At 39.5% G+C, this 27,902-nt stretch overlaps 3 protein-coding genes across 8 annotated transcripts; all 3 read right to left on the reverse strand.

Moving 5' to 3' along the window:
• Nucleotides 1–57: 57 nt before the first annotated feature.
• tmem234 (transmembrane protein 234) lies at nt 58–2,363 on the reverse strand. The gene is made up of 5 exons (XM_077732006.1): nt 2,109–2,363; nt 1,693–1,844; nt 1,553–1,619; nt 881–973; nt 58–754 (listed from the first exon to the last, which is right to left on the reverse strand). Exons 1-5 carry the CDS (start codon nt 2,119–2,121, stop codon nt 669–671), a joined length of 411 nt encoding a protein of 136 aa, XP_077588132.1. The 5' UTR covers nt 2,122–2,363; the 3' UTR covers nt 58–668.
• Nucleotides 2,364–2,694: 331 nt separating this feature from the next.
• ncmap (non-compact myelin associated protein) lies at nt 2,695–5,808 on the reverse strand. 4 transcript variants are annotated; one of them, XM_077731468.1, is made up of 6 exons: nt 5,679–5,808; nt 5,462–5,610; nt 5,332–5,355; nt 3,626–3,716; nt 3,461–3,545; nt 2,695–3,346 (listed from the first exon to the last, which is right to left on the reverse strand). In XM_077731468.1, the coding sequence occupies exons 4-6, from the start codon at nt 3,705–3,707 to the stop codon at nt 3,091–3,093; spliced, it is 423 nt and encodes a 140-aa protein (XP_077587594.1). In that variant the 5' UTR covers nt 3,708–3,716; nt 5,332–5,355; nt 5,462–5,610; nt 5,679–5,808; the 3' UTR covers nt 2,695–3,090. The 4 variants fall into 4 exon arrangements, with proteins under 4 accessions (XP_077587594.1, XP_077587591.1, XP_077587592.1 ...); XM_077731465.1 differs by lacking the exon at nt 5,332–5,355; XM_077731466.1 differs by lacking the exon at nt 5,332–5,355 and having other exon boundaries at nt 5,462–5,787.
• Nucleotides 5,809–6,966: 1,158 nt separating this feature from the next.
• On the reverse strand, nt 6,967–27,872 carry rcan3 (regulator of calcineurin 3). 3 transcript variants are annotated; one of them, XM_077731536.1, is made up of 6 exons: nt 27,709–27,872; nt 27,232–27,288; nt 26,812–27,038; nt 12,328–12,501; nt 11,081–11,252; nt 6,967–9,892 (listed from the first exon to the last, which is right to left on the reverse strand). In XM_077731536.1, exons 3-6 carry the CDS (start codon nt 27,004–27,006, stop codon nt 9,738–9,740), a joined length of 696 nt encoding a protein of 231 aa, XP_077587662.1. In that variant the 5' UTR covers nt 27,007–27,038; nt 27,232–27,288; nt 27,709–27,872; the 3' UTR covers nt 6,967–9,737. The 3 variants fall into 3 exon arrangements, with proteins under 3 accessions (XP_077587662.1, XP_077587663.1, XP_077587664.1); XM_077731537.1 differs by lacking the exon at nt 27,232–27,288; XM_077731538.1 differs by lacking the exons at nt 26,812–27,038; nt 27,232–27,288; nt 27,709–27,872 and adding an exon at nt 20,727–20,991.
• Nucleotides 27,873–27,902: the final 30 nt, after the last annotated feature.

A 27,902-nucleotide genomic window follows, 5' to 3' on the forward strand; every position in this document is an offset into this window, starting at 1 on the left:
AAACCATTTATGTCATCATATTAAATATGATGTATATGAAAACAATGAGTCATCAAATAAATATCACAGTGAATACATTTTAATACATTTTTTTTTCAGGCCCACAACGATCAAACATGTAAAACAGTGGAAAATAAGAAGAAATCCTTCGCAGAAAAGTATACATATTTTAATATTTGAATGATGGCAACTAATGGCCGATACGTGAACAAAGCTGTATGTACATTTCAAGACAGTCTAAGAAACTAAGCAGCTGCCACACTGTCATTTGAACTTGTCCTCTAAAGGCCTTAAAGAAGATGACTTCACATTGGCGTTTAAGAGTGCCAAAATGGAGCTTGATAAATCTGGTCAAATTGTGGGAGTGAACCCTACGTGAACCCACCAGCATCCCTCTTGCTTTCACTTTGAGCAAGTCTCTCCCATAAACGCCTGCGTTTGTTTGCTTCGACTCAGAAAAATGGTCAGCGTAGAGCACGTTGTTTGAATGTAAATGATCTTGATACACCGAACGCCACTGAACTTATTTTGACCGAGATTAGGTCAAAGTCAAGAAGAATTCAAATGGAAATGACTATCTTTATAAAATGTAAAAGTAAAGCACATTCCTGCTATTTTTACTTATTGGTCACATTAAACTCGTAAGAGAAAGCAACATTAGATCAGAACTAAGTCCGAGTGGTGACCGCATCCATGGAGCTTATAATACACAAAGTGATCCCAACCATAGTGAGGAACATTCCGGCAACGGCCTCTGGAGAGAATAAAGGTAACAAAAAACAGAAGAAAAAAAAAAAAAAGGTTTTAACAAACCTGGTGAAATTTCTATGGAGTTGTTCTTGTTTGGAAAGGCAAAGAAATGAATTGAGAAAAGACTCACGTTTGCCTCCAAAGTTTTCACCAAGCAACTTGCCAGTGACAAGGGTCCACAAGAAAGTGAGTGAGTTGGACACGGGGACAGCCAATGACAGGTCTGCGTGAAGATGTATACTTATTTGCAATAAGTGAAGAGCTTTTCAATTGAGCAATAAAATATGAACTAATGCTGAATAAAACAGAAACTATGTATGTTTAAAAATGTGAATTATTCCCAGGACCATTTTAAAACTATTTTTACCACGGGTTACAACATTTTCCCTCCATAAAATATTACACTGAGATCGAAAATGGGAACATTTTTCAGAAGTATAGCATAAGATCTTTTCTGATTTCAAACATACAAACTCAATTTATAATATACATGTTAAATCTTTTTTTAAAAAGATAAGAAAATTGGTGTTTTTTATACCCCTCAACAAAAAAAAAATCTCGAATATTACAATTTACAATTTTCCCCTCAAAATAACAACTTCTATTTTGGATCACTATAAAAATATGCAAATTTTTAGAGGAAAAACACAAGTACAATAACAAATATGAACAGGTATCTGTTTCACCTTGTCAATCATGATCAATCCACATATCCTGACAACATGTGTAAACACAATTTGAACCGATTTTTGTTGTTGTTGTTGAAATGTTGGTCATATTTGAAGCTAGTATTAAATCTTACCTGTCGTGGAGAGAGTGTAATAGTAGACCAGAGAGCCACTTTGATTCAGGACAAATGGGATGAGATACTGAGGATGACAAGAACACTCATGTGTTGTTGATGTGAATAAGGGAAATATTAACAAGGAATGGTGTGTTTACCTTGAGATTGCAGAACAGAAACTTGACCTCAGCTATAAACTGAGCAACTTTACCCATCTTGTTGACATGTTCGATACCTTCCGTACCTCTCTTGAGGAACGGGTTGGTGCAGCCCCATAACACGGACACCAACAGGAGACTCAGCACCTCCACTATTATTTAACACATACACAAGTCAAAAATAAAAATTAGCCATGTTTGATTATTTCTTATTATGTTCTATGACTGTCAGGTTCTAGTGCAGTTAGTTGACTTCCTTATCATAATCGTTATGATGCTATTTGTCACCGAGATAGGGTTTCTATTAGTTTGATGGAGGCAGATATGATAATAGTGGCGTTATAGGCGCCCAAAAAAATACCAATGAGACAATAAGCATTTATAAAATAGTTATAATGACAATGTAAAGTACCCACCGAGAGTCACCATGGTAAACAAACAATTCCGGAGTTGACAGCTGATTGTCACGTGTTCTCCACGCGTAACAACACTCTCAATTTAGGACTAAAACTACGTACACAAATCACTGCTGCTATTAGGGCAAAAACACGTTCTCAAGTAGCCTGAATCAGATTTAAGTAGTCAGTTTATCAGGTTTAGTCACTGACGATGTGCCTTTTGATTGCTACTGCGGGTGATTCGCTTTTTAGATATCATATACGTTAGAGCTAGAAATCTCCGACACAAGATGACTGGCGCCTTGCGCAACCGGCTCTGATTTTAGCCATCTAGCGTTGATTAGACATATTACTTTCTTTGGGCACTGTTAAGCCACAAGTGGCCCGCAGGGGGTGCAATAACACACGTTTCGTCCCCAGGATTTGGATTAAATGCTGTATATGTACCTAGAAAAAGGCTCTTTAAAAACTAAATATATATAACAGTGGCATAAAATATGGGTTAAATTGTGTACATTACAAATTTGTGTAATTAGAACCTATAGATTGAGTGTGTCACAGCAGTGTGTACTTGATATCAGTCAATCATTAAGCAAATTTGAAAACTCAATTATTCACTTTTATTTGCATCAAATTTACATTTCTCAACCATTACATCAAACATAGCATTTCATTCTCCTCTAATGTCTTCAAATATATAAAAGGACCACTACTAATAGATAAACCTAAAGTGCAAAATGGGTTGACAGGATGATAGAAACGGACAAATGAGTAAAAAAATGCCAGACAAATCTTAAAGAAATGATAAACCATTGCTAATATTATTATCTCTTCCAAAAATGATGCACAAACACTGACTCGTAGGACCAAAATCAGCCTCACTTCATATTCACCCCGAAGCTGTTTTATGGTGTCTTTTTGTTCACATTTCAACCAAACCGGGTTTCCACAGAATTTCATCTATAGGGGCCTTTGTGTCTATCAGAATTTATAGCCGGCGTTACGTGTTTCCCCACGTGTGGTGGATGGTCGCCTCCGTGGCACGGTCAGCCGCGCTGAACTCTTGATCTGTGCGGTCCATAGAGTTCACTTCTGTTCTGGGCCACTCTGACGAGCCGGAATTGGAATAAGAGACCCCACCTGAAATAGAGTTGAGCCCGATGGGGGCCACGGGGACGGTCGAAACTGTGGACTGGGACATCTTAGGAGGTTTGGACCCCCCGTTGGATCCAAGGAGTCGGGAGGTGTGCGTCCGCCTGAAACAAAAGAAAGGAAAAAAAGTCTTTCCCAAGCTTATCATCTGACTGTGTGTTTATTTGTTTATTCCTTATATAGTTGCCATGCATCATTGAAAAGGAATGTGGCCGTACTTGTTGTATGTCTTCAGGATGAAGAGAAGAATGGTGAGAATGACGATTATTCCGATAACGATGACAGCGATCATTGCGCCAGAACCTGGGAGAAAAAACAATCAAACAAATTGTAATCTTTGTGAAATGGTTTAAGTGATTTAATCGTCATAAGAAGGTGCGTACTCTGGATGAGGATTTGTTCTCTGGATTTGGTGATGTTGGGAAGCAAAGTTGTGTTTTGAGGTGAGGGGGTTGAAGTTTGCATCTTCAACACCTGCAAAGCAACACAAGTAAACTGTGAAATATATTTTATTGTCCCACTGTCTCCTTAGGGGATACTTCATTTAATTTGATTGCATTTGCTTTGTAAAATAAACCCAAAAAAGTGCAAAACACAGTCAGTAAGGGGTTAAATCAAAAGTGGGAGATCACTGTCAAGCATGCTCCAAAATATCTCTTGTGGGTATATTAAATGTGCTGACATATTTTAATTCTTGATGGTCGCATTAAAAAACAACAACAACAACTTTCACATGTCTTGTATTCTGTGCTGTCATTCCAATTGTGACCGATGGCATTTTTTTCGACTGGAATTAATTTTCCATGGCGGTAAGGTTGTGTTGTTCTCTTCCCTCGCTGGAGGGTAAACATTACGTGACAATCACTGGCTGTGTTGACATATAATTAACCCTGTACATTAAAGGCAACATATATCAAGGGGAACGTTTGCAGAGGTGACAGGTCCTGGATAAGTGGTTTGTTGATGGTCAGGAATCCTGTTATTATGCAGCATACGCGGTTAAAATTTGTCAGATTCATGCGAAGGATTTGAAAAAGGATGTTTTATAAGTGTAATGTTATGGCGAAAAAAATCTATTTGCTGTTTCACAACAAAATATTATTGAAAGAAAAGTTTCTAGCACTCCATACTACAAAAGTGACTCATTCATCATTACAAGGCAATTTAATGGCATTCATTATGTATGTATGTCAATGTAAAGCTAGGGTGTCAAATGTACAGTCTGCAGGCTGGAATTGGCCTTATTTCTAATTTGAACAAACATTACAACCATAAAAATTAATTAGTCCTCATGAGGATTTGGCGGTGCTAGAGCATACCCGAGCCAACTTTGGGCAGGAAGCGGTGAATGCCCTAAATTGGTTACCCGCCAATTGCAATGAGACAAACAACAATGATGTGCATTTAGTTTGCCCATCTTGTAGTAGAGAGTTTTCGCCATATCATCGGACACTAGCTGTACATAACAGTGTCAGTGTGTGATAAATCTGAAGGTAGATGTATTTGCATGCATCAGGGAAAGGGGACATTGGTAAATGTGGTCACGGGACGGTGCTTCTCAGTCTGCGTGTGATACTAATCTCTATATTGTCCCACATATCTTCATGTGACGCACTTTCACCTTAGGCAAACAACATTTCGACGGTCTGCAAACTAGGACTATGGCAAAAGGGAACTATAAACTGACCCGTATTATTAAATGTCATAGTTTCCCAATGAATTGTGTTGTTTCAAATCTGCCACTAAACAATTTCAGGACCCTTTCCTGAGTCTTAAAGCGACATATTCTATTTTTGATGACCCTGAACTGAATGTATAAGTAACTTTTTTTTAACCTAAAGGTTTTCACCAGTTGAAGCATACATAAAAGGGATAATATACGAACAGTAGTAAAGATGAGATAAGGAATATGATTCATATTTCCTCTGCCGACAGACCAAAGGTTTCAAATGGCAATTTAGGTTAATTTATTAACTAACACACTGCGAAATGACCACGATGAACGTCCAAAACATTGGAAAATAATTGGACACCCATAGCCGTCAATAACAGCTCATAGGTTATAAGTTATAAGTAATAAGATACCTACTTTTTAGGGTTTAAGGATGTCCCACTAAAAGCGGTGAGTTACTATGAAGAACCAAAAAAAAGGAAAATCTGTTTAGTCAAGTGAGAAAAAAGAAACAGCCAAAATTAATTAAAGTAGAAGCATAACATACCTGCGGAGCTCCACTGTGATAGAAGTCCGTTTCTCCAGATGAGAAGATGATGAGCGTACTTCTCAGCGAACCCCCAACCTCCCTCCCTCACCGAACAGAGGGGGCATAGTCCACTCAAGATCAGTGGAGGTCCTACTCAACCTTGGAGCCTGTCGCAGGAAATAATAGTCAATAAATAAACCTGATTTTGTTATAAAATCCGAATGATGCCACTCACTCTTTGCGTGCAATTGAATAATAGAAGGTGTTCCACTTTGTAGGGCTCAAAGTCCTAAATCAAAAGCAGCTGGTTTTTCAGGTCCTCCCGCTCGGGCCTGGAGGCGTGCCAGACGTGGCGCCTGTTCATAAAAAAGTCAATTAAAAACCAAAAAACACAGCAGAATCTGCCATGTTGGCATGATTTTTTTGCGGCTGGGTTTGAACAACACCTCAACAAAAGAAGCAAATATGTATATCATTGTTTATTTTCCAGTATTTATATGTGTAATGCACTTTTTATGTGAATAGTAGAGCATTTTCTGATTTAAATGTATTGTTTTTGTTAGCATCTTCCCCTCCTTTTTTCCCACATCCCCCAAAAATATACTTTGTAGGCTAGTTGAAAACTTTAAATTGTCCTTTGCTTTGAATGTGATTGGTTGTCTGTCTTGTCATGCCCTGTGATTGGTTGGCAATCAATTCAGGATGTTATTATCACATTAATTAGAAGTGCAAATAAAGAGCTTTTTTAAAGTATTGTTCCCTATTTTCCCAGTCCACTTGTGCTTGCATGCGAGTGTGAGGCTTAAATATTAACTACAATACTTCAAGTGTGTAAAGGGTGTGGTACAAACCTGGTGATATTAGTTTGTAAGAGAATTGTGAAGTATCTCAGCCTTAGTATTGCTTCTCCAGTAACACCCTTCCTTGTGGTCTCTTCCCAAACACTGGCAAAAAAAGTCACTGGGGTCTCAGGTTGCCATCCGGAGGCAATTAAGGCAGCTCCTGTAGCTTTTTTTCTTTCTTTTTTTTGTGAACAAGGTTGAAGTGAACACATTGTTCAACATTCCCAGGTGTTCCCACTTTTCTTATCCAGGCTTACATGAGAAGAGCATATATTAAAAATCTGCAGGAAGACCATCTTTCACTCTATAAAATGCTCAAACATTTATATATACCCATATATTTATATACATTGCATTTTGGGTCATTAGGCCACATTTGTCATATTGGTTGTTACATGAATCCACTACAAATAATTACAGAGATCAATCTGAAAAATATGTTTTTAGTTAGTTTTGATTTTAAAGCAACTTTCTTCACAAAATGAATGATTTGTGCAGGTATGATAAGAAACTAATTTCCTTTTCACTTGTAAACGAGATGAGTTTAAAGAGATTACAATCTAATCTTTGCACCCTGATAACTAAAAACAATCATTTAGCCATGCTAGTTAGTCAATTCGTGCCTGAATTCACCATAAACCATGTAAACATGAATTATCTTATTATAAATGACACCAAACGTGGCTTTTAAGAAGTCTTTATGCTCTCTATTTGAAACAATACTACACAAACAGAAGCAGATACTCTTAAGATAGAAAGAACATGGAAGTACACATACCGGTATTTATTACATCTGTAAATTATTGCTCATTTTTGCTACTTTTGTTTTCTGGATTTTTCTACCGTACGAGACATATAAAGACATATCAGTCACATGTCAACATAAATATTCAACGCAAAAAACAATACAATATAGTGACAAACTTCATCGAGCCTTTTTTTTTTCTGAAATGACGGTCGCACCTGTAAATTGTCAACGAGAGAGAAGCCGTGACAAAGCGTGCGTGTGCACACGCACACACTGCTGGGACAGCGCCTCAGCAACATAAAAATTTGGCATATGTACAAAAATATACACGTACACACACATTTGTGAGCACAGAGTACAAAAAGTCATCACGTCGCTGGCCCTTTAAGAAGGGCCCCGCCAAGGTTTTTTCTATTTGAACGTCACACATTGACATCTTCAGTAAAAATGTCTTGGGGATGGTTTTGTTTTCAAGGACGGGAAAAAAAAAGACATTAGCGATGCTGAGACAAAGGAGAAAAAAAATGAGTGCCGCATGGTCGCGAAGGCCAGTTAAGGTGTCGGACAAACATAAATGAAGAAAAACTAAATTGCTTTTCTAACTACTTGTAAAGGAGGCAATCACAAACACTGAGTTAAAGTGTCACATGCATCTTTTTGCTTTTTTTTTTAGCTAAAAATCTAGAATTTGTTATTGGACCAGAATCAGGAAAAAACTGAAAATGAATACATTTGTTCTATTTTATAATACTCTGCAAAGAGCATTGATTTAGGCTTACATGTGAGTTTTGAACTCAGCCTTTGGATTATTTTAATGGTTTTTGCACTTGTTGCTCTTTCATAGGGTGCCAAAATGGAAAATTTGATCCATGGAAACCATGTTTGTAATTCATAAAACTCATCTTGAATCATCTTTCATAATTGAGATCAATGAAAATGCTTTCACAGCCACCCACACAATAAAATAATCCCTCAGTAGTATTATAAGTAATTCAAACATACAGTATTAGTCGCATCTTTTGTGCAGATGTTGCGCCAATGTTTCATATAAAAAAAATCCTTACTTTAGAATCCACAAATGTATATGTAATACAGCCAATGTATACAACATTTAGTAGTGTTGCACCAATACTGATACTATTATTAGTATCTGCACTAATATAAAAGTGACATAATTAGTACTGTGGAGTACCAAGTACTAACATGTACTGTTTAATATTTAGTTTGCAACCATGGACAGCTCCGCAGAATGTTGAAAAATAACAAGATTGACGTCCAATTGGACATTTAGCGCCATAAATGGCATAAAATGAACTAAGCGGTCTGACCAAGCCACAATAATAACCACATAGTATCAGGTCATGGAAGCTGAATGCCAAATAATATATATACTATTTTTTTTTTAAACACTTCTGTAATGCAGGTTTGAAATCGTGCAAAAAAGTATTGAAATATTTAAATGGGACGCTTATTGTTGCCAATGTCAGGCAATGAGTTAACAAAGTATGAAATTCCACAAATTATTTTGAAAACCCTACTAATGACTCAATAAGGCTTAAAAAGGAAAGTGAGAATGAAAAATGCATTTGTTCTATTTACATGAGTAGATGTGTTTTTGAAAGTAAAAATTCCAGTCTTTCTAGCGCTTTAAAATGACTATAATGAGTCATAGTTGTTCATTTCACCAGTTATTCATTTCCAAACACGACAAAAAAGTGATTGTTTGAAACAAAAGAGCACGAAGAAAAAGTCGCATGGGCGAAAAAAAAGCATTTAAAACAAGAGTCCATGCACATTTACTATCATCCTCCTGAAGGAAATATGTGAGAATGCTTTGGTTGACATCTCATCAGGCAACTTTTCCCTCCCGGCCTAGAAAAGCGTCTACAAAGACAAAGCGCTATGTACAAAGCGACAGAACGGTCCGTTGCAAAAAGCAGGAAAAAAAAAGTCGACAAAACAGGAGTAATAGGAAAAAATTCAAATGAAGGAGAAAAGAAATAGACAAAGATGCCATTTGGAGTTGTGCATGCAAATGTAAGTTCAACTTTTGCGTCTTAACCATGCAAAAAAAGTGTCTGGAGTACACAATAAGAACAAACATCTATTAGTTAAATCAAATTTTCCAAATGGGAGAAATATTCAGCCATCAACTTGTTTGATAGTCACACAATTGCGCTCCGTGCAGTGTTTGTGACGTTAAATATTCACTTGACTAGTATTGTTTCACACTGTAGAGTATATACATGCATCTTGATGCGAGCTGATATGAACAAGGGTGGCAAAAAAAGAGTACCCCCCAAAAAAATGTGCAAATCCCCCCCGAAAAACACCAATCATCGCTAAATGAAACAATGAGGTGAGCCGGGCAAGCTAACACGCCAATTCGATTAACGTAGCGTAAATGTATGACCTTCGGCGTGCCGGGGGCGGAGTCAAAGTAGCCCTGCCGTAGGAATGTGACGCATGTGTGTGAGTGTTAAGCCCCCCCCCCCTTGTGTTTTCCCTCCGTCCGCCTCATCCGATGGCCCACAAAAACTGGAGCAATGTCTGTTTTTGAGCGAGGAATGACGGTGGCGGCGCACTTCGAGAGTGCAGAGGTGAAAGGGAGAGAAAAAGAGGCAAAGGAGAGAGAGATAGAGGTGGGCAGGGGGGAAAGGTGTGTTGCAGGTGAACAAACCGCCTGTAGAAGAGTAGACAGGTTCTAGTTGAGGACCTTTGGGGCTCCATCGGGACGTCTGGTCTGCACGATTTCCTGCTTGGGTCGTGCCGCCTCTTCGTCCTCCGTTTCGCTCTCGCAAACGTGGACCACAACACTTGGGGTGGACTCTGTGCCGGCGTGCAGTTCGTACTTCTCTCCTGAAGTGACAGAGAAGGAAGAGAGAAGAAAATGTCATGTGGAGAAGCTGATTTTGGTATATCCTAGTGTCCAAACTATTCCACAAAGGGATGTAGTGGGTTCAGGTTTTGGTTCCAATGGATCCAGCACAGACAGTATAAAAAATGCATTGAAGGTCTACTATCAATACATAAATTCATTGAGGGAGTGATCAGACATCCATCATTGTCAATGGCAGTGAAGGATTGAAAACAAGCTTTTTGCAAAGGCCAAAAGGATGAATATCAGTGCTTGCGACTATATAAGATAAGCCATGCAATGACTGAAGCAGTTTGTTTTCAGTCTGATTTAGGCTACACTCAGAATGAAAGGAAAACACTCTTCAGATTGCATCGCAGTTGCCATGGCGACAAGACGGGACGAAGGAAATTGGTCCTGCGGAAGAACAAGGGAATGATAATATCCATCGTTCACGTGCGTGGCGGACCGGCAGAGGGCGTCGGCAGGCTGGTGGACACTTTAACCAGCTTTAAACGGATGAGCCAAACAAAATAACCAGATTAACTTTAAAAAGTGCAAAGGTGCAAATGTTTTTCTTTGTGGAAATGTGACTTAGGCCGTATTGTTCTGACTTTATGAGCAAGTGAAATATCGGCGTGAAATGCTGCTGGGAAAAAATCGTACTTTAGTTATTGGGGGCATATGGTCATATAAACGTGCTTTTGGCAATAAAATAAGAATGAGTTAGTATGTTTTGAAATATATGGTGCACTTTTTTCATCGTTTAACAGTGGGATGAACACAGCCCTATTCAGCATGTTGTTCTTTATTATGTTAACTTGCATTTCAACATGAAATGTGTCTTTTTGGTCTAGTTTTTGGAGAATGACATTTCATCCCCCTTCAAAAGTGCAAGACTGAATTGAAAACTCACTTTTCAGGGCAAAAAAAATGTTATTTATATTCACTCTATGGTTAAAAAGATGAGATGCCAATTTGTCTATTTGACAGTACAAGAAACACATGTGACAGTGACCTTTAAAAAAAAAAAGTGCGGCGGCAGCATGACAAAGTCATCTCGGAAAGCCCTCGGGGGGTGACGTCAACGACTAAACGTTCACGAAATACCCTTGTCGCTATCCCTCGTTACACCCGACGTGAGCTTGACAAGCGCTGTTTTCTGAGCTTAACGGTTGCCAACGACTCACCGGGCCCCAGCTTGGCGACCGCGCACAGCAGGTCGTAGTTGATGACCGGCGTGGCGTCCTCGCTTTGACTCCAGCCCACGGGTGGCGAGGCGGGTGGCGAGATCAGGAACTGCTTAACGGGCTGCGGGGGCGCCAGGTAGGACTTGTCGATGTCCTCGTCGCCATTTTGAACCTGCCGATGATGACATCAAGAAATCAATTACTTGTCAACACTTATTTACCCATCACCTAACCCATTAATATTAAATTATAAACAATTGCCACATATTATGATAGTTTATCAAGACATGTTTGTCCTCAAAATGGTCTAAATCCCAGTTTTGGAGATTCTTTATAGTCATTTTGATTGTATATTGTATATATACAAAGAACATGTGTAATAACATTAAAACAACATGTGAGGATGGCGTCCCCAAATGGACAAGAATAATACAATAACTGAAACATGCTCTCCAAATAATGTATTAAAACCCAGAGTTGTTTTGTCAATGAATCACTTATAATCATTGCATCTCTCATTGACATCATGCATAAAACTAAGATAAATTGGTAGCTATTTCTTGTTTTTACAGAGTAATAAATCACTACCCTGAAGTTCTGAATGATTTATGGTGCTGTAGTAATTCTTTTAAATCCCAAACAGCCAAAAACTAGGCAAGCGTGAGCAGACTTTCAGCTCCACTGTCTGCAAAAGAAATCATTAAGGTGCATCTGGGTATGACTGACTTTATGCACAATAGTGCAAAAAAAAACATTCAACTTGAGTGCATCTAATGAGAGGATTTGTCCCAAAATGGGCTTCTGGCATTTTCATTCATTAGCTGTAGCATTAACAAAACCCTCAGTATATGAGGTCATTGTCTCTGCTGTATTAAAAAAAACATAATCCTCTTTTAATTACACACTAAGAGACAGGAAAAAGTCACAGAAGATCAATGACCGTTATAAAGATGATGCATGGCAGCTTGTCAACGTGTGTGCATTTCCAATCAGTGTGTTTTAAGCCTTAGAGGGGTAAGAAACATATGGCCCTCGGGCCAGAATGGGTCCCTGGGGTTCTTCTGCAATGTGATTATACTGTGTATCACGCCATATTGCTTGATAGGTGATTTCATGTGGAATTTTGGGAATATTGTAGTATGTAGTATGTGTATTTATTTACTTGGAAAATGAAACGTTTTTGGGCCAATGATGTACTGGTCTGGCCCACCAAATGACTGCGTTAATTGCTCTCGGGCAAAGCTCACCTGGGCAAAGTAGAGTTTGAGTTTGCGGCCGTTGAACTCGGACTCGTGCAGCTCGATGCGAGCGCGGGCGGCCGCCTCGGGGGTACTGAAGTTGATCCGGACTCTTCGGAAGCTCTTGAACAACTGGAAAGTGGCCTGGTTGTCGTAGATCCGAAAGGCCGCTTCAAATCGTTCCTGCAAAAAAAAAATTGTCAACAGTTTATATATATTAAAGCTGTCTTAAGACATGCCGGGTTACAAACTTCCCATGGATTCCCCTCTCCCAAGCTGGAGTGCCATTTTAGCCATTTTTTAGATATTATCAAATTAAATATAACCTGTATTGTTTTTCCAGGAGATGAGACAGAGCTAATATTGTTCAGTGATTCAGCGCCGTTTCCGTCTGGGACTGAGACGTGACTTCTGCTGCACTCCATTCATTTTCTCACCAACTAATTGGCAAATGTGGTTTCAAATTATTGTCAATTGTCAATTCTTTTTCACCTACAATTCTATTGTATTCTGGCCATGTTGCAGACGTTCGCTTGGTCTCGCCGGCGGCAAACTCAATCAGGCAGCTTGGTGGGAGGGCGACAGAGAAGAGACCGCTGGGAGGCTGACTAATCAGCGGCGCTTCTTGTGTCGCCTCAGCCCACCCAAAAAAGAACACTGCGGTGATACGTATGGGCTCTGGTTTCCAAAAATGCCAGCTGAATATGGCATGGTGATGAGGAACCACGCTGTGCCGTTTCTCTCTAAGCACACAATGGGTTTCTCACTATTGAGTCCATCATCCCCTGACAATTTTCCTTGTATTTGAGAAATAAATCGGGGAAATGTTGGTAATCCTTTTAAACGGAGGTTAGCTAAGATCTACAATTATTGACCTGTTCCATTTAGACGTCTTGAAGAAGGCAACAACAGCATCAGAGCCAAAAACTTCAAGACTAGACAGTGGTGGCAAAGTACCGCACGTTTTGCTGGCAGACAAAATAGCATCAGTGTGTCTGACACATACAGGGAGTGTAATAATTCCGATAGCTGTGAATCACAACTGCACTGTAATGTGGCAAGCTTGGGGAAAAAACATGCTTTAAATAACTAAACACTACTTCAAATGTATCAGAACATCTGATTAAACTTCCAATTTACCATTTAACAGTACAGTGTGATGTTTAAAATAGGGATTTTTGCAAAAACGGTAAATTTACCAGAAATAAAATCACATTCGGCATCATATGTAGTAGTTTCCTAGACAGCGCTTCCATAGAAAACAATATTCAGGGTCCACTGCTTTGACTTGAAAAATGACATATGACGTCTTCTGTTATGGTTTTAAAGCAGAAAGTTTACTAGGCCACTTATAATTAGCTCAACAAAAGAGTGTTGATGCATCCCTCTGGCCAAGCCCACTTGAGCGCTTATCCACGACGAGAATTTTCCATAAGTGGCGGCCTGCTTCTATGACTCATGTCACGAAACGCCATATGTGATTAGCGATAAGCGATGCACTTGGTCAAACTAAATGGATGTTTTGGCACCAGAGAAGAATTGGAAGCAAGCTAGACGATCACGTTTCATCGTCTGTGTTTCTTATTAATGTTGAGATAGATACAGAAGTGCAACAAGTGGCGTGCAACAAGTGAGTGCGCTGATCATTAATTTACGTGGTTTCAATGTGAGAGGCATCCTGAGGGATGAAGGAGTGGGGGTGTCTAGTTGCACCCAGTTGAGAGAGAAGAAACAATATGATGTGTCAAGATGAGCAATTAAATAATTACATAGCAAGTTTCAAACTATCAGTATGCAAATGTGACAAAAATTCTGTTATGAAAAGGCCGATTGACAGACTACTTGACATCAGGTCAATGCGCTAAGAACAGCACCTTCTATATTTCAATCCAAATATATGGCAAATATGATTCATATCTGTCAGGATAAGATGGTCACTTATGAGGGCACAGAATAAAGAATAAAGTCATACTTTGTAACAGTTTCACCTGCAGCCAAAAATATACATTTTACGGGAGACTAAATGGCTCATTGGTTTCCACATATGCCCTGCAATTGATTGGCAACCAGACTAGAGGTTGGTCGATATAATGGCCTTCCGAAGAAAACCATAACCACAATGTGGCCTTCAACATGGATGAGGTTTTCCAAAGGAATAGGTTCCAGTTAGTCCCGAGCCTTATTAACTTTGAAATGGTTTGATTTTATTTAATATTGTTTCACTGATCCAACAAGGCCCCTGAGGGCAATCTTTACTCCACATAATGTCGACAGGTGGAAAGAGACAAAACTAGACATAGAGCACACTGGTGGTCTATAACCGTGTCCCAGAACGTTAAGATTGCCGCTCCAGCACGGTCAGTGTGGTGGTGAGCCATTCGTCAGCAGATTGCCCCCTGGGTAACGAGGCCGTTATGTCCTTGGCAGTAATGAAAAGGCTTTCATCGCGGGAGAATCAAGGCATGATTTACAACACGGGGGCGCTACAGACTCTCAATCACCTGAGCAGTCCAAACAGGTTTATTGCAGCGCGTCAACGAGGTTTCAAATGTGACGGCGTCATAATAAAACGAATAGCAGAGGCAAACGGGATTAAGAGGAGGATCAGATGCAATACTCCAGTTCATCTAGTCCAGTGCCTGTCAACATAGGGAATCTAATTCTGTGAGGGACAGTGACCTCACAGCCTGAAGCTAATGGATCAGTCAAGTGGTTGAAATACGTAGAGTAGAACACAGCATTGCGATTTGAGAGTGTTCTTATGTAAAGCCGATATCGGGTTTCCAACTTGCGTCAGGTTTGCTGACAAATATCGGAATCTATTCGGTTGTGTGAACACAAACACAGGTCTTTGCAAGTGCGGAAACACAACATAAATACCCACGTAGACTAAACGCAGACACTTGGATTACCAAAAAGTTGGACTTCTTCAGATTAAACCAAAATGTGCAAGTAACACAGATTTAATGCACTTTCTACATACATTAGAAAAGCCTCCCTTCCAGCAATTAGATTCACTTGAAATCATGTTACAAATTTGACATTCTAAACCACTTAGATGTTTTTAAATCCTCGACTCTAATCCGGATTGTTGTTGGAATGCCACCATTTGGAACAACCAGATTAATAAAGCCTAATTGGAACATACAGAGGGTTTATACATATACACATATATACATACATAGACTATGTATATATAAATAATCTACCCTGCTTTGGCAAATCAGTCATCTGCGACACGTGTGTGGATTTAGCACGATCTAATCCAGCGCCTCATGTTTCAATGAGATCTGGGTGAAATCCAACAATCTAGGTCACGGAGCCTCAGGGTGTGTCAAGGACAGTACCAGTCAAAAATAGTGCTACACTAAAATAATGAAGAAAATTAATCTGCATGTACGTGGCCCATCTTTCTTAATTACCTTTAGGAACCAAATTGGAAGGCAGGTAATGGGATCAATAGGGCCAGGAAGTTGAAAGTCTCAAAGCAGCACACATTGTTTTTAGAGCTTCAGATAGAATCAAAGTACAGAAGACTTTTTGTTTTAAATTCAGGGTGAATTTGAAGTAAAAATGGGCATTTGTGGAAATATTTGCCCACACCTGCCTTAAAGTCTCTGAAGTCCAAAGTGACGAGCGTATTTGATAAAGATAGACTACTGTTGAAGATGTTTTCCATCTGGAAAGATAGATGAATCATTATAAGACAGCATACAGTAAAGTTAGATGAGTCACAGAGAGTGTTCCAATTGAGTAGACTGTGATATTTACAGAGGTTGACGTAGGCACGATAGAAATATGCACAAACGCTGGTGATGATTCCAGACACTAAGTCACGTCATAATATATATCACCACCCACATAAACAAACACATAAATAAAGTACAAGCATGTTTTGTTCAGATTGTGACGGCAGCAAAAGCTTATGAATGAGCCAAGTGGTTTATTTCCACGGTCGATAAGCAAAGCGAAGAGCCATAACGACAAGGGCTGATGCTTACACTCTCTTGGGGAGAGTCTTTCCAAAGTGAGAAGATTGAAATAAAATTACAGCAACCAGGGACACATTAATCCCATTACTAACAATCTGGACGTTATATATATATTTTTTTTATTTGTATGGCGGCAGTCGCTTTCCTGGTCAGCGTCTCTTGGTCTGTGCAGCCTCAGTTTTTAAGACACATTTCAAAGAGTGCTCGAGTCTTCCTTACAGGCACTCTCGGCGCACATTACGATGTTTAAAATGTGAGATCTGGCAAATTAAAAACATAGCCAACTGAGAGCAGTACTATAAGAAGGACGGAAATACGTTTTATGGCTGTATTTGTTACACCCTGAATTGAATCTGGAAAAACAGGGAGAAATAATCCCAATGGTGATTCGTCGTTGCCTCCTTAATCCAATTTTACTGATATATAGGGCAACATATAGTAGAACACAAAACACAATATACAGTGAACGGTCATAACAATTCTTGTTCACTTCAAATATCATTGTCCTTTCATCATTCTGACAGCAGCGTAACCAGATCTGGTAGCCGGGATATCGTCCTTTTGTCTTACGTCACGCCCACGGGCACAAGCACTAACCTTCAGTCGATACCTGAGCCGCATCATATCGCTAAGGTTTCAGACCAACGTGAACCACTTGCCTCTACCGGTGGCGGACTCATCTGATCCCCCCCCCCCCAGCCCTCTACTTCTCCAGCCCTGAATTGTTCAACTTTCTCGGGTTTCCTAAAAGTTCCGAACATGATCTGCTCGTTCCGGACCTCAAAGGGGAATCAGGGTCCATCCTGGTGGCTAAATTCACCTGCTGCTCCTGCATTATGTTAACATCCTGACTTAATTCATGGTTTAATCTGGGGGAATGTCAGTGTCCTTTCACACGACCATATCAAATAATGTTGGGTATTTACAAGCAGCAATAAATGTCTACCCTCATTGACAATGAAAAAAATTGACCTTTCAGTCCTCTTCCAAGTAATGATGGGTATAAAAACATCTGTAACTACTGAGTGATTTAATCTAAATACAAATTTGGGGGAAAAAACCCCAACTTCGAATAAACCAAGTCATTCTATTGTAGTGTTCTTTATTCGTTTATATTTTACTGCTTGTTTTTTATTCTTCAGCTAAAGTTTAGCGACGGTCCCCTTCAAATTTGACATTCCATACGTCTTGACAACAACAATAAAGCCTTTTCATTGCATTTACACAAAAGCGGTGACTCGATGGGGAACGTTTTCTAAATGGTCACAGCATCACAATGAAATGACGCAGAGCTTGATGTTTGTTTTTTGGCTGTCACAAATGAGAAGGGTGACAACATGTTTGAGCGGACCACAAAGGGCGGCACGGCAGCGAGAGCCGAAACACGACAAATGTCAGAGCTTACTGACCAAAAATAGCCCATTAGTCATCAAATTGCTTATTGCTTTGACAAAGTCACCCGGATTTCATGCTCCGACATACAAAGAGAGATCAAAACAAGTAGAAAGTGACTCAGGAGCCTACAAACTTTCTTTAAAGTAATCATTTTGATTTAGACGACCCAAATGGTTGCCAACAGGTAATAAAGTCAGCGTGATTGCTGTGTTGGATGTAGCTTAATTGAAAAGAAAGCATTTCCATGATGCGCTGAAAACAAGAAGGCAATTTAGAAGAGTAACAACCATTTGGTATGTGATTTAATGACATAAAGAATGGAAAAGGGAAGAATGGTGGGAAAGGAAGTTCAATAAAGCAGGGCCAGGTCCAAAGAGGGTCATTCTAAGTGGTGAACATGGTATTTTAATTATACACTCAAATATATCAGTATGCACAATCTTACTTAAAACTTGGGAAGTACCTTCTTCAGGGTAAAAAAATGGGTTTTTCACTCTTTAACCTGCCTGTTCGGGTGCTACAGAACATTAAAAAATCCCTTAGACAACAGCAAGAAATACTTTTCCTTATAAATTGGTTGAGACTAAAATACTAACAATCATTCCAATTATTTTTTCGATAGTTCTGGATGAAAGAATTGTGTTACTCATTGTAATTGGTCTAAATAAGATATTTCAACCATTGTTTTTGCTTCTATATTCATAGTACGCATACATTTTCCTTTTATTGCGATGCATATTTCCAGCTAAAATGGTAAGTCTGGAGTAATATAACAGGATATATCATTGCTCGATATAGTATGATAATTGAATAATTTGTCGGTTGATTGCAAAAATGCTCAGCCTGTAGTTCACTGATGGTTTGTGACAGCCTTAGAATTTATGCAAACACAGCATCATTATCTCCTTGATCAAATGGCCCATGAGTGACTATTTAATCCGTTCATGATATGACCTTGACCACGTGTCCTACGTTATGCTGACGGCAGTTGACTTTCCAGGTAATGATGGCCCAAGCACAAACAAACATGACAACGTGAGCTGTCAAATCGAAATAACAACCTCATTAACCCTCATGCCGACAATATGCCCTTTGTTTTTACCCAGTGTGGAAACAAAGAAAAATGGAATAAAAGCCTCGCACCAGCAAGTCTTTTCTATCTCGATGAGACGACCTACTTGTTCTGAATGTAGCCTCTGTGTTTGGCTCATTATTCATGAAAACTGCGAAGACTTGGCCAAGAGCTTTATGTTTTTACTCCAACAGAGGGTACTTTCACACTAGCATACTTTAATCCGTTGCCATCAAAATTGCATTTTTCTCGTTACAGTTCTTCAGTACAACTCTGGATTCAAACTTGTGTAGGGTTAAGGTAAGAATTCCTTGAAATCTTGACATTGTTGTGAGCAATAAGTGAAACAGCTCATCTCTGGCAAACTAAACCTTATTCAGACGAGAATAAATAAATTCCTTGAACGTTAATTAAAATGTTCTATGTCAAGCAACGATGGAAAAGATGAAAAGACATTCATTGTTGCTTGAAAGCTTGCCTGGGTATCGTTTCTCGTTTTGTGAGATAAAGGGATTCAGAGAAACATACGTCATGATGAGTGATAGAAGAAGGAAAAAACAAAGATGAGACTGACTGCATTTAATCTACTCTTACAGTCTATCATTTTATCTAGAGCAGAATACCAGGAATAACTGTGTTTCTTTGTGCCGTTTGGAAAGTCGGTCCTTCTTTGTCTGCTGCTTTAATTGTGTACAGAATCCTTCTTTTCTTTACAGGGTTAGAATGGCGTAGGTTAACTGATAAGAGTGCCCGAACAGGAGGCTTTAGAAAAGGATGGCGGTCCGGCTGCGACAAGCTGTCGAGGCTGTCTGATGTGGATTGATGTAGAGTGGCCATTTAAAAAAAATTAAAAATAAAGGAGTTTAAGTCTGACCATAGCTGAAAACTAGGGGAACAAACATCATTCAGGATTGCAACAAACTACATTCAAGTGTACTGTAAGAAGTAAATCAGCTTCTCTAGAGTGACAAAGTGGAAAAGTGGTTGGGACGTCTGTCTCTAAGGTCAAAGGTTTTCTTCCATGCATGGTCAGCCAGTTGAACACTCTAAATTGTCCTCAGGGGTGAGTATGAATGGTCATTTGTTTGTGCCTTTTGATTAACTGGCAACTGATTTCATTGATGGCATGACTAGGCTCCAGCACCCTCACGATCCTTGTGAGGATAAGCAAAATGGAAAACGAACAAAAATCCCATTTAATATGGACAACCTAGTCTTCAATAGACTAACATGAATGGTTTTTGGAATGTAGGAGGTCTAAAATAGACAGGCTGCGGGCCCCATTTACATAATGTCACATAAAAAGAGTATGCAAATATATTTACTTGCTTTGTGGAACTGTATTTGTAGCAGCACAATATTGTGAGTCTCCTGTCACTCGCAGACCACAATATTAAGTCAAAGCACACTTTCAAATATGAGCTCCATACTAAGATATTCAATTTTGACTCACATTGTCACAGACATTCATTACAAAAAGTATGTACATTTCTTTAGTTGTAGAATCAGATGACGTGGGACTGCACTGCATCACATCGGGAGCGGTTTTTCATACTTTGGTTACCTAACTACACAAGAGGGACAAAAGGATAGAAACACCTCACAAGCACATTGTAATTGATCAGCATTGCAGGAGTACCTAATATTATGACCACAACTGTATTCAAGGGGTGCACCTGAAATACGGTAGGTTTACTCCAAGCTACATGTGTGACCCCTCCTCCCTGAAGTCATCCCACCGGCCCCTTGCAGGAGCACAAGTTGCGCATTCCCTCCGACTGGTGCATCGTTATTAATCAGCGCTCCATTACTGCATCAGAAGGCACTAACCGCACGTCTTTAATGCGCACAACCGCGCGTAACCGCGCGTAACCTTGCAGCCATTGATAAAACGCTGTCACCTTTGAATTCCGCGCACGCATGAGGGCGATCAGCCTGCGACGTCGTACCTGCATTTTGTGTGACGTAAACACCTCGACGTCTACCTCGCAGGCGATGATGGTGACCATCTCCAGTTTCATGTTTATGGATGGCATTCCCTCAGCTTGGGTGGAAGAAGGAAGAGAAGAAAAAGTGGCTGTGTATGCCCTCGGCTCGAGCTGGCGGTCAACTTAAAAGTCCACGAGGGGGGACCGGGAGTGTGTGAATGGGTGCTCGGTGGTTGAGAGCTACCGAGTGATGTTGCAGCACAGCACAGGCACAACTCTCTCGCCCCTCCCCCTTTCCTCCTCATCGCTACATTGACGTCATCAAAGCCCTTACGTTCACGCCACTAGTGTGAAGCGAGGCGCGCAAAACGAGGGACACTGCAGGAAGTACACGGTCCGGTTTATTCTGCTTTTTTGTCTTTAGAATAGTGCAAATTGTGAGGTCAGGGAATAATGGCTGGATGGCACGCATTACCACAGATAAAAAAAAATAAGTACTTGAAAATATTTTACAAATTGGTATGACCCATTGCAGTTAAAGGGACTATTTTTGGCCATTAAAAAAGTATGTACACTGTATAAAGAACTCAATACGTAGACATGACATTGTCATCACAAATGTACTGTACTACATGTACTGTAGTATTTCCACTTAGTGGGATACCAGATTCCAGTTATAAATATATTCATTCATTTTCTATTATTTATGCTTAAAAGGGTTGCGGGGGGTGCTGAAGCCTAACCCAGCCAACTATGGGCTATAGGCAGAGGACACCCTGAAATGGTGGACAGCCAATCACAGCTCACACCAAGAGGCAACTTGGAGTGTTCAACCAAATAGCTCAAAGAAATGCACCAGCATGCTTTGGCAGTGCAGGTAATGTATTTATTAAAAAAAAAAAAACATAAGTATGAAAATTTGATGAATAGCATTGGTGACTAGGGATTAAGCGAGCCATAGCGCTGTCACTCAAAAAGGAGCCGACAAGGCGCCTCTTTCCTTAATTATGAAGACGCGTGGTGAGACACTTTCCACTGCAGCTCAGCACTCATCATTACAAAAATCCCACAGACGCTCCATTGCATAATCACTGAGCATACCATGTCTTCTTTCCGTCACTCTCATCATCCCTATCGCCCGTTTCGTAATAATTACCCGGCCCAGTGAGACAGTTAAGTCCTCAATAAGCCTCCAATAAAAAAAAAAAAGATGCAGGTGCAAAGGCTATTTATGCCCGGGCAGAACACAAGCGGCCTGTGGGAGGACATACAGTATGGGACATTATGACCCCTAAAATGTCCTATACAATACAATTTTAAACTCAAATGGCCACATGGATGCTATCTGTTAGTCCATGTGACTAGTAGAGTTCTTCAGCTCAGTTGAAACACGTCTTATTTCTGTCCCTTGAGATATATTCTAAAGTGATGTGGGGATAATTATTGCACCCCAAGGCAATGGTTTCCAGGGCCGTAAACGATGTAATAGTCCAGTGCCAAAAGGTCCACAGTCGTTCATCCAAACAGCAATACTCCAGTGATGAAGTCAACCAGTTGCTATCTGAATTTAACAGTCAATTTTGGTAAAACCATCTACTCGCTGCTCAATGTCCACATCCAAAGATTGCTTAAAATTGGTTTAATTTGTATGGATATGAAATATTTTTCAGAGCTAATCTGTACCCGCAGTTTAGGAACCTTTACCCACAGACAAGCAAACTGTATGTACAAATTAGTAATCTAACAAAGAATACATTATGACCACACCTGAAATTGTTGTCCATGGTTACCCGAGCAAAGAAGACGAGCAGTGATTACCTTTTAAAACAAGTTTGTTTATCAAAAGAAGCCCCCTTGCAGCTGCTCTGTTGGAGCTTTGGCCATTTATTGCCGCCCATAAACGAGATGGATTGCCTTTAATGATGAAGCACTCTTTTTTAGTGTAGCCTGATTCTCTTCATTCACAATTCTCTCTGTTAAGATCTGACAGTCAGCCAAGTGGTCTTCGTGTAATAATATTAAAGATGAATGACAAACATAAATAAATAAAGATACAGAAATGTGCCAGAACACAGAGCACATGAACAAAGAAAAGGAACGCTTAAGTCTAAAGACTCACTGATGAGAAATCATTTGTATTCTGTAGTGAAGCTCTACAGAGGAAAAAAAATCAGGGCAGTGGATCATCACATGCATAATACACATGCTATGTTAGGTTTGGCTTCATCTGCCTAGACCAAATGAAAAAACAAATAAAAACTGTTGTGTCACATGTTGATTATCCCCAAAATAGATGACTGACGGTGCAAGTACAGTCGAGTGCCATGCCGCATTAGGGCAGTGCAAGCTTCACTATCTTCTTGTCATGCTCAATCCTGCCTGCATGTACACACATAAACGTAAACACAATCCCCGTCAATACCAAGAGAGCTGCCAAACCAGCTTTTGGTGCCAGCGCCAATGCAGCTGCTCTAATCTAGGCCAAGCTATTTATAAAGCACACTGGCACGTTCAGGCAGGGCAGGGGGAAACATCCACATGGGCTGAGAAGACGGAACAAGGTGAGATGAGTTGCATAGTGAAATCGTTTTATTGGTGCTAAAGACGGCTCAATTGAATTGTGTGAGGGATTAGACTAGAATATTTTCCACATGTCGCATCAAAGAGACTGGGCTAGATTTTAACAGCACCGAACTGAAATGGAATCTCACAGTGTTTAATCCTGGCTTTGCATACCAGAATCAGACCACGTACAACACACTAGGTTAATAGGGTTGGTTGGTAGTAGAGATGTCCCAAATCCGATTGGAAATCTGGTCCAATCATACTATTTGACAGCTTCTGCACTCACTCTGCCCTCTCACACCTCAATCTGACCTATCTTCGTATCTTTTTTGGTAACTAGGTATATCCCCTCCCCATATGGTATTTCTTAAGTATGGCTAGTTGAAAAGAGTTTGTAAAGCTTCTTCTATTTTTGTATCACTATTTCGCTCTATTCTGTCTTTTTGTTTTTTCTCCGTCTTCGATCCAGCCATATTGAAAAATCATAATAATAATAACAAACTCCCTCATGGCACGTTAACCCTCAAGTGGCTAAATATAGCAACTGGGTTCAGAGCAATGATGATTAAGAGACAAATCTCAAAAACAATATGAATACAGTTTTTTTTAGCAACTGCAAGATCAATTTAATATTCCAAATGTAAGTGTCATCTCTTTCTGGTCTACAGCTCACATCTGGTGGGCCACTAGCAGCTGTCGGGTGTTTTAACCTCGTCCAGCAGCTTAGGGCCCGTCAGGATGAGCCGGCATCATTGTGCGACTGGGACGAGGACAGAAGACAAGGAGGGGCCTGATATCACATGATGTCTCCCACACTGATTACATTGCTAAAAACAACAACTAAAAAAACAATAATAAACAGGTCAAATCTTGGATCAGGTCACTCAAACTCGCCAACCCTCATTCCTGGAACGCAGCTAAAAAAAAAAAAAGAAAAACAGACACAATAACAAGAAATCAAGAAAGAGGGGGGAAAACAGGTCAGAAGAGGACCCGGGGCACTCTTGAGATGCTTCGGTGGCCACTTTCTGAGATATAGATGTCATTTTGGGAGTGAAGCAAATAAAGATGCAAGAAATTGGATTCCACTGGTGTGAGTGCTCAAGTGCTCCAAAATACACACTCTTCACCTCTTAGACAGAGACAGGAAATAATAATACTTGGTGAGGAGGACACTTCAGGAATAAATACAAACTACCTTTCCAGACAAGCGTTTTCCTTGTGAATGCAAAAGTTACCAGATCTCCGCAATCCTTCTTGCATGCAAATCGTCTGCATGTCTTATGCAACTCGCAAGTTGGTTTACTGCGATGTTCTATTCTTGAATGCGCCCACGTAGCGTGCCTTTTTTTAGAACCGATTGAGCCGCGGAACAATCTTGATTTAAATAGAACTGCAGGAACATGACTGCGCTCCATCACATGGTGGCTTAAGTGACATTTCTGAATAGTACGGTCTTACAATAACCCGTGGTCTCAGCTGTGGGATGGTGGTGGTGGTGGTGGGGGGGGTGGAATTGTCATTTTTAATAAGATCGTTCATAATAGCGCCGGAAGAGATGACATTTCCCTTGACACAAACAGAAAGTTGAAATACATGAACATTTTATCCCTGATTCACACTACTATGTTTATTATTCAGTTGTCACAGAGGTCCCTTTATAATAGGATTTATTGTGGAAAGGCTTTGATTAATTGACACAATGATGCTGAAATCAAAAGACCTAATATCCAAATTTTATGAACTGCCATGAAATCTTTCCCACGCAATTTCCTCTCTTTGCGTCGACATATCTGCAGTGCATCAGTGTTTATGCAAAAAAGTTAAAAAGATGACGTCGCATTTACTTGCTCATTTGCATACAGAAATAGCAAGCAATCCCCACCCTGTCTCTTGAACGAGGCGGACTAATCTTGAGGCTATGGAAGCAGGGGCCAGCGGCACTCAGTCACTCTGCAGAGGATCATGTCTGACCTTCAGCCTGCAGAGCACTACACTTCCTCAAAAGCATCGAAACTGCACCCTGATCCACCACCCAGCACCTACCTTCCTCAAGGCCATTATATAGAGATAGCAGTCTGACACATAAAACATATAAAAACCCTAATGCACGCCAAGATGACAGACAAACGAGTCCCTTGTCGTTTAAATTGTGTCGCCTAAAACTGAAGATCCAAAGTGGAGCCTTGCATTGGAAGTATTGTGACGTGGATTCGTCACGGGACATTGATTTAATTCACGGTCTTTTTTGTTAAATTAGAGAACAAAACATTCAAGGGAAGAAAATGCTGAAAATAAGAGTAAAAAAGCAAAAGCCTTTCTTTAGATCGAAGAAAAGCAGATGCTTTTACAGCCAGCTGAGAGCATCTTTTCAATATAGCTGTCTTGCCCTGTCCTGCTCTTTTGTAAAGAAATGCAGTTTGTGACAACAACAAAAACATTCTCCCAGTGTAAGTGCACAAGTATATAACATTGAATACAGAGACCAGAAACAAAAAATTAGGTCACCTTGTCTAGTTGACTCCTTGGGTGCCATTGACAACTATAAAAGTCCAATTTGAGCAGGGAATGACAGCCCCCTACCTGTAAGTGTATATGTATATATATATGTATGTCCATATGTATGTGTATGTGTAAATGTACATATGTATGTGTGTGTGTAAATGTATATAAGTATGTAGTATGTGTATATATATAAATGTGTATATGTATGTGTGTATGTGTGTGTATATATATATATATATATATATATATATATATATATATATATATATATATATATATATATATATATATATATATGTGTGTGTGTATGTGTGTGTATATATATATATATATATATATATGTGTGTATATATATATATATATATATATATATGTGTGTATATATATATATATATATATATATATATATATATATATATATATATATATATATATATATATATATATATACATTTCAAAAGTCCAAACATATGTCAAAATGTCTATTTATAGCACGCCTGGCTTAATTGAACTACACACAGAAGAGAACTCTATTGACACGCTCCGACTGAATGGTGCGAGGGTGGCATTTCCACTTAAAAAGATGCAGTTGGAATTGTAATGAGGCAGAGCAAAACAGAAGCAAAACAACACTCGCAAAATGAGAGTGACTGCTTTAAAGGGATTTTTTCCCTTGTCCATAAATATGTAAAGATGGGATCACAGAACGCTCACAGAGGAGAGTCGCTAAAGTGCGATCAGAGAAGGACTTGTACTCAGGTGTGTCAGGCTGTGTTTGCAAAATGGAGAGATGTGAAGCTTGCCAGATGGGAGGACAAGACAGCGTAATTGGATTAGAGGCAGAAAATTAAGTCTTTTTTTTTTAATTCACAGAGGTGCAGTTATCCAAATAGTCTTCTCTGTGAGAAAAATATTTCCACAGACTATTAATGGATGTCAAGTCTAATTTACTTAAAAAAGCCCTTAATGAGTAATGAGTCCCAAATGGTTAATTCAACTGGTTCAGAGTTTAATTACTAATAGTCAGTAGACTTACCCTGTCCACGTCATCATGGAACACTGCCTCGTGGACGCCACATGCAAAAAGGGCGGTGGGCAGGTCGCTCAAGTCCATCATCTCATCAGCGACCCCATCCTGTTCGTTCTCTCCGAACACCATGTCCTCCTCTTCCTCCTCGCTACTGTAGGCCTCGGAGCCATTGCTCCATGCCTTTGAGCTTTCTCGAAGCATGACCAGCCTTGTTGTTGCAGGAAGTTTTGGTGCTATAAAAAAATGAAAGATGAATGAATGAAATGCTTCAAGAGAATGGATGTTTTTTTCTGAGGCTGAAGTTATGTGTGATTTGGAAATATGTAGTTTGGAGATTGCTGCTGCCAGTTTTTACACTTCTTAAGCATTGTTAATTACATGTTTTTTGAAAAGTAAACATTTTGAGCACAAGTCATTAGTACTTACAGATTCCTCCAAAATTGATGGTAATGATAATGAATGGTAGTTTTCATTTTCAATGAGCTAAAAAAAAGACATGGAAAGTGAGCTACAAAACGAAGATGTTTCCAATAACATACAATTTTGCAATCTAAATTCTTAAAATGAATGCTGGTAAATTGAATTATAAGTGATCTACATGATTAACAGTGATCAAATTGCCTTTCATTGTGAAACAAGCAGCGAAGCAACAGCGGCACCTAGCGACAATCAACGAAACATTATTATTTCATCCACTTGTTTAGGCATAACCCATCCTCGTTGTTTCACTATTTAAATCTTGTAATAGTATAAACTATAATTTAATGTTCATCAGATTTAGATTTTAACCTCGTTATATTCATATGCATTTTTCTCGCATATATAATTTTACATTGTATGATTTCTTGCAATTTCCCGAGCCACACCTGACCATCGCTCACGGCACTGTGCTACACAACTCACCCGTCTACCGCTCGTGAAGATAAATCATCTCAGTTGGAGTTTAACACAGAATTTGAAGAGACTAACACGATGTGACGCCGCCTATTAAATTCTGGATATATCACATTTGCTGTCAAATGTGGTATTTGTTATTATGGGATTTAGTGTTGCGCAACCTAACTGCTCCGCTTTAGAAATTGGCCAATAGGAGAATA

The sequence above is a fragment of the Stigmatopora nigra genome, chromosome 13 (assembly GCF_051989575.1).
Source record: "Stigmatopora nigra isolate UIUO_SnigA chromosome 13, RoL_Snig_1.1, whole genome shotgun sequence".
NCBI lineage: Eukaryota > Metazoa > Chordata > Actinopteri > Syngnathiformes > Syngnathidae > Stigmatopora > Stigmatopora nigra.